This window comes from Oryzias melastigma, linkage group LG15, assembly GCF_002922805.2.
Source record: "Oryzias melastigma strain HK-1 linkage group LG15, ASM292280v2, whole genome shotgun sequence".
Classification (NCBI taxonomy): Eukaryota; Metazoa; Chordata; class Actinopteri; order Beloniformes; family Adrianichthyidae; genus Oryzias; species Oryzias melastigma.
In genome coordinates this window covers 31,126,893-31,136,271 of record NC_050526.1, presented here as the reverse complement: position 1 = coordinate 31,136,271, position 9,379 = coordinate 31,126,893, and the positions used below count along the sequence as shown (strand labels likewise).

The 9,379-nt window shown below is 49.1% G+C and overlaps 2 protein-coding genes across 2 annotated transcripts in view; both read right to left on the bottom strand.

Moving 5' to 3' along the window:
* srsf5b (serine and arginine rich splicing factor 5b) overlaps window positions 1–5,735 on the bottom strand; it is a gene marked incomplete in the record, with an annotated part of 6,109 nt that extends 374 nt beyond the window's left edge. Inside the window, 8 exon segments of the mRNA XM_024264032.2 lie at window positions 1–284; window positions 425–532; window positions 599–672; window positions 1,307–1,379; window positions 1,444–1,563; window positions 1,633–1,703; window positions 5,204–5,337; window positions 5,465–5,735. Coding sequence (XP_024119800.1) covers window positions 1–284; window positions 425–532; window positions 599–672; window positions 1,307–1,379; window positions 1,444–1,563; window positions 1,633–1,703; window positions 5,204–5,329 — 856 coding nt within the window.
* Window positions 5,736–6,856: 1,121 nt separating this feature from the next.
* The window catches only part of susd6 (sushi domain containing 6), a gene marked incomplete at its 5' end in the record, with an annotated part of 4,156 nt that continues 1,633 nt past the window's right edge, over window positions 6,857–9,379 (bottom strand). The window contains 4 exons of the mRNA XM_036215622.1: window positions 6,857–7,317; window positions 8,020–8,417; window positions 8,491–8,629; window positions 9,190–9,379. The exon at window positions 9,190–9,379 is cut by the window's right edge and continues 1 nt beyond it. Of these exons, the coding sequence (XP_036071515.1) occupies window positions 7,292–7,317; window positions 8,020–8,417; window positions 8,491–8,629; window positions 9,190–9,379 (753 nt within the window). The remainder of the gene's footprint in view (window positions 7,318–8,019; window positions 8,418–8,490; window positions 8,630–9,189) is intronic.

Here is a 9,379-nt window from a genome sequence, read left to right as displayed (position 1 = left end):
AGCGAGAGCGTGAACGAGAGCGGGACCGTGAGCGGGAGGGGGACGCCCTCTGGGCAAGGGGGGGGGACGTGGGCGTCACAGACTTGCTGGTCTTGGAGGAGTGTTTGTTAGCATCTTTAGGGCTGGGGGTTGAGGCGCCCCCCGCAGGAGAGGCACTGCGGGAGCGGGAGCGCTGGTGGGCCTTGGTCGGGCTGCGGGAGCGCCTGGGGGAGCGAGACGGGGAGCGGCCGCGGGAACGTGAGCGGGACCGCGACGAGCTGTCGGAGCGCGAGCGACTCCTGGACCTGCGGACAAGAGGATACACCAGCAGAGGGTTCAGACATGAGCAGACATGAGCAGACGCGAGCAGACGGTTCAGACATGAGCAGACGGTTCAGACATGAGCAGACGGTTCAGAGGAAAACCACAGAAGAAGAGACCCGACCTTTTCTTGGACGCCTCCATGAGCTTGATCTTTCTGCCGTTGATCTCCTTCCCCGAAAGCTTGTCGAGCGCGTTCTTCAGGTCGCTGTAGGACGCAAACTCCACCACGCTGGGGCAGAGGGGGCGGGGTTAAAGTCAGGCTTTGTTAGGAGCACGCTGTGGGGGAGGGGCTTACCCTTCATTGAGTTTGGGGCGGTGGGCGTCAGCAAAGGTCACCTCTCCGGCCTGTCTCATGAAGTCTTTCAGGTCCTAAACACGGAGAGCTGCGGGTCAGGGCGCCGCTCGTGCACGCGCACATGCACTCAAAGTTGACTTCACTAAGGCAACAGGACCCCCCACCCCACCCCAGACAAGAAGGCGCAGGGCTCGGCTTTGGGACCGCCGCCGCCGCTGTGGCGCCCCCCCCTAGCAAAGAGTCAACAGGGTGGAAGAGAGGAAACTACTACCTGAGAGCGAAACCCTTTGGGGGCGGGGGCTCTCCGAGCCCGGCATAAGCAGTGGACGCCACAGTGAGGGGAGGGAGGGGGGATTGATCGACGCCCCTCAAATTAACCAACCATCGATCAATACGCCACCATCTCGATTTTTCCTCTCTCAACTGTTTCCTCTCTCACGCCCTCAAACACGCCGCGTCGCCGGCGAGCGAAGGCGCCAGCGCCCCCATGTGGAGCGAGCGCCACATGACCAGCAGGCATCAACTAGGAGGACAGACTGGCTGAACCCCCCCTGAAGGGTTAACGAGCTCTTCCACATGACACAACCGTCAGGCTGGCGGACAAAGGTGAGAGATGGTTACAAGGTGACATCACAACAACACCTGTCAGAATCTGCCGCAGATTACCTCAGATTAGCGGATTGAGCGACAAAGACGATGAACACCAACCTGCCAGCTGACGCGCGACGACAGGTTCTTCACCACCAGACGGTTCTCCGTCCGCATGGGAGGGGGGTTCCGGCTGGGGGGAGGCACAGGTGAGCACGGGTACCTGAGGGCGGGGCTGACTGTCTGAGCGACCTCACCTGCGGCTGTTCTGGGAGCCTCTGCTGTAACGGTCAGAGAATCGCCCGCCGCCGCCGCCGCCACCACCACCGCGCCCGCGGCCCGCCCGCAGGCGCACGCGGGCGTGCTCGATGGTCACCCTGGCGTAAAGCACAAAGTCAGGACAGTCCGGCAGGTGAATGCTCCCCCCGCCTGGATGGCGTACCCACCTCTCATTGCAGAGCTCTTTGCCGTCCAGCTCGTACACGGCGTCCTCGGCGTCTCGGGGGTCGTCAAACTCCTGCAAACACACGCGGGGCCGAGGTCAAATGACGGTGAGAGCTGAGGAGTTTCTCAGAGTGACTAGATGGTTCAGAGGGTCGTCCGTCTGGAACGCCGTCAGGATGGAAGGATTCAGCAAAGTGGGCGGAGCCTTCAGCTGATCCTGCGCATACTCATGATTTAAATAGAGGAGGGACAAAATATCGGTATGGCGAGCCATCGTGATATTTCAACTCACGAATGATTACCGGTCCTCTCTTTCCCTGAGTTGGTTTCCTAAAATAATACAAAGAAGTCCACATGGGGGCGCTTCGCTTCGCACAGCAGTCAAAAGCAGGGACACCGTAGCGAACCCGTCATCAATTTATACGGGCCAATTAGTTTTTAGCCCAAACAGATGCGTGGCCGCACGTACAGCGCGAACACGGAGTCCACTTTGCTCCTTTTCCACATGCAGGGGGGAGGGGCGGGGCTCCTCGTGCACGCGGGAGGCAGAGCGGCCGCCAGAAAAAAGGTCCGAGCCGTGTCTGTATTTTTCTAAAGTAGAAGCAGACCGTGAGGGCGGGAACAGCAGTAACCTGTCCACACACCTGATTCTAGTGCTGCGTCTGACCATCCGAGTGTGATGTGCAGGTCGTTGATCCAACAGGTGTGTATGGAAGTGGTTCACACGTGGAGCACGTGATTAAAGTGTTGATTATCAAAGATGAGTGCAGGAAATTTTAATAAAAGAAGGATGAATGAATATGGATACAAGCACTGTAAGAAAACAATGATATTATAATGTTAACCAAGTTAGTTTTAGGTTGGACATTCGCTCTGTTCATATTTAGGGAATGTCAACGAATGACCGAATGTTTCTTCAATAGCTCTTAATGTATTGGACCAAATCTAACCAAAACCCTTTAGAACTAAGACCTCCCGCAGTTTACATTAGCCTTTGATTTATTCTAATTTTAGTCCATTTTTTGGTGTAGGTTTTCATGTTTTTCTTCAATAGCTTTCTAGATTTTTAGACCAAATTGGTCCAAATCTATTGAAGAAAAACGTGAAAATTTACACTAAAAAAATGACTAAAATTAGAAAAAGCATCAAAAGCTAATGTAATCTGCTGTTATAGATAGTTGTTAGTCTGTTCTTCTATTCAATCCAATACTTTAAGAGCTATTGAAGACACATTCTGTCATTTGTTGACGGTCCCTAAATATGAACAGAGCGAATGTCAAACCTAAAACTAACTTCACCGCAGTATATTAACCGGCTAAAAGTTCAGATAGTTCCTCAATAATAATAATGATCTGGCAAAAGATGAAAGTGAAAAGATTATTTGATATACTCTGAATTTTGGTTCTTAAAACTGAAATGTATGTAGTTATTGTACACATTAGTATTTATTGATAATTTTATTTTAATGTTGGATAGAGCGTAAATGAACAAATTGTTCTAGAAAAGATACATTTGTTTGTAAAAATAGTTATATATCATAGATTACTAAGGTAATATATTAATTATTGCAATGTTTGCCATATCGAGATACTATCGGTATCGTGAGCATCGTGAGTTACCCTGAGATCTCCAGACCGAGATTCATTCAAACCATTGAGCTGATTTAGTTCTTATGTCAATTCAGATCTGACTCGAAGCTCCGCCTCTCTGACGCTCCGCCTCACTAAAGCTCCACCTCTCTGACGCCTTGCTCACTAAAGCTCCGCCTCTCTGACGCTCCGCCTCACTAAAGCTCCGCCTCTCTGACGCTCCGCCTCACTAAAGCTCCGCCTCTCTGACGCTCCGCCTCTCTCGCGACAGAGGGCGCTCATGAGCTGTCGGCTAAAGGAATTCAACAGACGTCCGGCGTAAAAACTGAAAACAGTTGGTGCTGTTCTGCTGTGGCGACCCGAAAGGTGAAGAAGTTTATTATTGAATGTTTTGCTCTGATTGGAGGACAGAACCTCGTTAGTCTCGTAGATGGACTTTCAACCCAAAAGTGAAGCTTTAAATAATCCATGCAGGACCGACACGTTGCCATGGAGACCGAGAGACTCTAAAGGACTTGCTTCCGGGTTCTGCTGGTAAACGGGTTCTGCAGGTAAACGGGTTTTACTGGTAAAAAGGTTCTGCTTGTAAAAAGGTTCTGTAGGTAAAAAGGTTCTGCTGGTAAACGGGTTCTGCTAGTTAACGGGTTCTAATGGTAAACGGGTTCTGCTGGTAAAAAGGTTCTGTAGGTAAAAAGGTTCTGGTGGTAAAAAGGTTCTGGTGGTAAAAAGGTTCTGGTGGTAAAAAGGTTCTGGTGGTAAAAAAGTTCTGTAGTTAAAAAGGTTCTGGTGGTAAAAAGGTTCTGCTGGTAAAAAGGTTCTGGTGGTAAAAAGGTTCTGCTGGTAAAAAGGTTCTGCTGGTAAACGGGTTCTGCTAGTTAACGGGTTCTAATGGTAAACGGGTTCTGCTGGTAAAAAGGTTCTGCTGGTAAAAAGGTTCTGGTGGTAAAAAGGTTCTGGTGGTAAAAAGGTTCTGGTGGTAAAAAGGTTCTGCTAGTTAACGGGTTCTAATGGTAAACGGGTTCTGCTGGTAAAAAGGTTCTGGTGGTAAAAAGGTTCTGGTGGTAAAAAGGTTCTGGTGGTAAAAAGGTTCTGGTGGTAAAAAGGTTCTGTAGGTAAAAAGGTTCTGGTGGTAAAAAGGTTCTGCTGGTAAAAAGGTTCTGCTGGTAAAAAGGTTCTGGTGGTAAACGGGTTCTGCTAGTTAACGGGTTCTAATGGTAAACGGGTTCTGCTGGTAAAAAGGTTCTGCTGGTAAACGGGTTCTGGTGGTAAAAAGGTTCTGGTGGTAAAAAGGTTCTGGTGGTAAAAAGGTTCTGGTGGTAAAAAGGTTCTGCTGGTAAACGGGTTCTGCTAGTTAACGGGTTCTAATGGTAAACGGGTTCTGGTGGTAAAAAGGTTCTGCTGGTAAAAAGGTTCTGCTGGTAAACGGGTTCTGCTAGTTAACGGGTTCTAATGGTAAAAAGGTTCTGCTGGTAAAAAGGTTCTGGTGGTAAAAAGGTTCTGCAGGTAAAAAGGTTCTGGTGGTAAAAAGGTTCTGCAGGTAAACGGGTTCTGTGTAGATCTGACCCGATAGACTCGGATCCTCTGGTAACTCCAGTCCTCGAGGCCCTCAGTGGCCCTCGAGGACCGGAGTTCCGTCCCTGATCTAGATCGTCAGTCCTTCAGTCGGCTAAATCCTTCCTGATTCCAAAACGTTGATTTCTCTACAGACTGGAGTCAGATCAGGATTATCGATCAGTGGATTCATCAATAATCCTGATCAGTTATCGATGAATCTGTATTTAGTGAGTCTGTTGGAGTGGGGGGTGTTTGCCCCCCTCGTTTATTACAGTCAGTCCAGTCTGTGTGAGAGACTCTACAGACTGGACCGGACGAGTCGGTTCCGGATGTTTTCTCCGTCATGAACGCGCTGCGCGCCCCCTGGAGGCGGCTGCGGCGCGGCCCCACCCCCGCCCCCCAGGACCCGCTGACCCAGTTCCGGACTCACCACGAAGCCGAAGCCCCGCTTCAGGTCGATGTCCCGGATGCGACCGTAGCCTTTGAAGAACCGCTCCACGTCCTTTTCCCGCGCGGACGGGCTCAGGCGGCCGATGAAGATGCGACACCCGCTCATCCCGGAGACTGCGGGCACAGACACCGCACTCTGAGGCGCCACTCACGCACAGATCAGCGCGCACGTGCCAGCAGGGCGTGAGCCGCGGCACGTGCGCGCAAAGCGCGCGAGGCGCAGATACGGCGGCGAACAAACCTGCAGACGACCTGGAAGGATCGATGTGATGCTCCCGCGAAGATGACAAAAACAAAATGGAGCCTCGGTTTAGGGAGAGCACGTGACCTGTGACGTAAGGCTGCAGAGAAGAACAAAGCTGGAGAGCGGCGGGAAAATGTTCACGTGAAAATTCATCCCCGAAATGAAGAAGACTGGATTTATTTATTAAGAATAAATGTTCTGGTGTAAAAAAAACTGATTTTAAAGAGATTTTCCGGACGCAGCTAGCCGGTTATGACGTCAATATGACGTTTCTGGGGAAACCCTTTCAAAATAAAAGTCTTTAAAAGACATTTTACCAAAAAGGCGTCCTCACTGCCCATTTTTAAAACACTTCTAAAAACATATTTTTACCGCCAGGCATTTGACACTGTATGAGACTCTGCTGGTGTGTTTTATTGTTGTATCTTTGTTTCTATCCGGTGTTTTTATATAGTGTCATTTATTTCCATTTTTATCTGTTTTTAACTTTTTAGCTGAGATTTTATTGTTCTTTGAACTTTTAATGTGCGGCGCCTTGTTCGACTAAGGTCATTTTTAGGCGCCATATAAATTTAATAAACTTAAAAAAGCTAAATTTCTTCTGTTCTGTCGGAACGGAACGACTGTAGTTTTAATAATAGAGTCAACATTTAAAATCAAAATGATAGAATGTGTGATGATAGAAATATTTCCAACATAAAGATGTTCCATAAATATAAAGATTCTAACAGGGAAATATTTCAGGATTTTAACTGAGAGAAACTCCAAAGAACGTGACCAGGACGTCCACTTGGAGGAAGTTGGTGAGGAAACGTCTGATGGAGCCAGTTATTCATACCCCCCCCCCAGACTGAATATTTACTGTTATGTGATCAGCTTAAATCTTGTATTGATGAGGATCAATCTGGATCATGATCAGAACACTTCCAATAACATCAGATCAATAATACACATGATTACCATAGTTTCATTAGTATCTCAACGTTCATGATTGAAATGATCAGAGTCTGTATTGATCCAGACAGAAACAAAGAAAACAATCCTCTAGAAAAATACATCTGCATGTTTCTGCTCCAAAAAAAGAAGGCAGACGATTCTCTTTTATTTTTCACACATTTTTTGTGTGAATTAAATAAATATGTAACTTTATTCAAGTACAATGAATCCAGTAGAATCTATATTCCTGAATGAAAACATTTTTAAACATTTGTTTACACGATGGTTTCATGTTCTGTTCATTCACCCTGTAGAGTTTTTTTTCCTGTTTCTATTCTTTTATCAATAAAGGTTATTTCAAAGAGTTGCATGGAGGACCAGCTGACATGTACAGGATCTCGTCTCCAAGCCTGAGTGGACCTCCTGGACCACCAGAACCACCAGAGAACCAGACCAGGTTCAGAAGAAAGCTTTAATTAGAAAGTTATGTACAGACATTCAAATTAAATTAGACTTTATACACATTTTAAATTACTATTTTCTCCCCACAAAAGAGTCTGAAGCATTAGAACAGAAACAAGAACTGGCCTCTCTGGAGAGTTCTAAGTTACAGAGAAGCAGTTCTCCATCATCAGCGCAGAAACAGGAGCAGAGCGTCTGCATAGAGAAGGAGGTTCAGCAGGAGGAACAGAGTCCTGACAGACCGTCAGACTGCTGAGCGTCTCCTCTGACTCAAGTCCATCACAGCTGCATGACCCCCAGGAGGGACCGGTAAGAAGGATGCTCTGTCTCACCCAGGTCCTGGTCCCTGAACTCACCGCAGTACAATGCAGAGGTGGGGGGGGACTGAGACTTGTGGAGGGGGTGGAGGGTGTAAGCAGGCCGTCTTCATGCGTCTTTCAACAGAGGAACATCTACAGGAGAACAACAGAACCGTCAGAGATTCTGAACCAAGACCAGATTACCATTAATATGGATTATTTTAAATTACTGTGATTGTCGCACAATCCTAAACCCAGGATTAACTTTAATCTGGATTAAAGTCTCTATTATTTCAGATTACTGTGATTGTCGCACATTCCCAAACCCAGGATTATCTTTAATATAGATTAAAGTCAGGACCATTTCAGATTATTGTGAATGTCACACATTCCCAAACTCAAAATTTTATATTTAAAATTGATTAAAGCATGGATTATTTTAGCTGATGTGAATGTAATCACACATTCCCAAATCTAAGATTACTTTTAATCTGGATTATTTCATATTATGTGAACATAATCACACATTCTCAAAATCAGGACTATCTTTAATCTGGATTAGCCTGGATTGTTTCATATTATGTGAACATAATCACACATTCCCAAACCCAGGACTATCTTTAATCTGGATTAAAGACTGTGTGTGTGAATGGGTCTGTGACTGTAAAGCGCTTTGGGCCCTTGAAGGAGGGTAGAAAGAGCTATTTTACCACGCCATTTACTGGATTATTTCAGATTATGTGAACATAATCACACATTCCCAAACCCAGGACTATCTATAATCTGGATTAGTCTGGATTATTTCAGATTTTGTGACATTCACGTTCGTCTGTAAATCGTTCCGGGTCTTCTTACCGTCAGAGAACTCCTCTGCAGACGTGGCAGACAGCAGACTCTGCTGGTCGCCGTCTCCAGAGCCTCTGCGGGAGGGCAGGGGGCCAGCACTCGCCCCCTGGGGGGGGTTTCCAGGCGAGGCCGAAGGGGCCCGGTGAAGGAGAACCGTCTCTGTTTGACCAAGGTAGGAGAAGGAGGTGGAAGGGACGCTGTCATCTGGGTCGCTGTGCTGGTGGGTGGAGCCACAAACCTGGCCCCCTACGGCTCGGCGAGGAACCTCCCCCGAGACGGGGTCAGGAGTCTGTGCAGAGCAGGGGCCGCCGGTTCCGTGGACGGCCTCCTCATAGGAGGGCAGAGAGACCTGGACCCCCCCCACCATGATGGAGCAGGGCTGGCCCGACACCCCCTGCCCCCTCCTGCTGAGACAAGGATGGAGGATGAAACCAGACGGCGGTCAGCGGCACTCTGCTCCAGGGGGAGGGGGGGACGTACCTGCTGTGATGGAAGGACTTGAGTCTGGGCTGAACCAGAACGAACAGAACCACCAGCAGCAGGATCAGCGCCACGCAGCTGGCGGTGGACGCCACCACAGTCAGCGTGGGGACGCCCAGGGGGGAGCCGGGCTCCTTGTCTGCAGGGGGTCACAAACACATGAAGACCTGACCCCAGGTTTACGCCGATAGCGTCACGGCTTCGTTGCGTCGCGGGAGTGGACTGGCTACAGCCGAAGGCTTACACCGCTGCTGCTCCAGCTACAGCCGATGAAAGCTCAGCCCAGACAGAGTAGTGCTGGATCTCTATGATCAGCTTCTCGTTTCCATGGTGATGACTGACGACGCTGTGCTGCAACACACTTTGAGTAACACCTAAACTACGTAATGTTTACGACACGCTGAAACCGGCGAGTTCAGCGGAAAGTTCGTTTTATTTTGAAAATATACCGGATGCACTTTAAATTCGCTCAACTTCACAGGAAGTGATGACGATCAGCTGAGGCGTCCGTCAAAATCTGAACCAAACAAAAAGGATTCACAGCGACGCAGAGGTCAGTCCGCAGACGCAGGACGTGAACGCCTGCAGTGGAAGTTCCTCTCGCACTTTTACTGTTACGAAAAGACTGCGGCGGACGCAACAAAGCCGTGACGCTGGCGGTGTAAGCCCGGGGTGAGGGTGGGTGGGGGGCGGGCTGACCTGGCGCCGGCCGGCAGCTGATCTGCAGGCTGTGGTCCCACTCCCCGTCCTGACAGGTCCGGAACTTCTCGCCCCCCTTCAGAGCGAAGCCCTCGTCGCAGAAGTATTCAATCACCGTGTTGTGGGGGAGGCCCTGGCAGGGGGAGGGCCGGCATCGGTAGCCCCCGTTCTCCGGCTCGGTGGGGGGCGA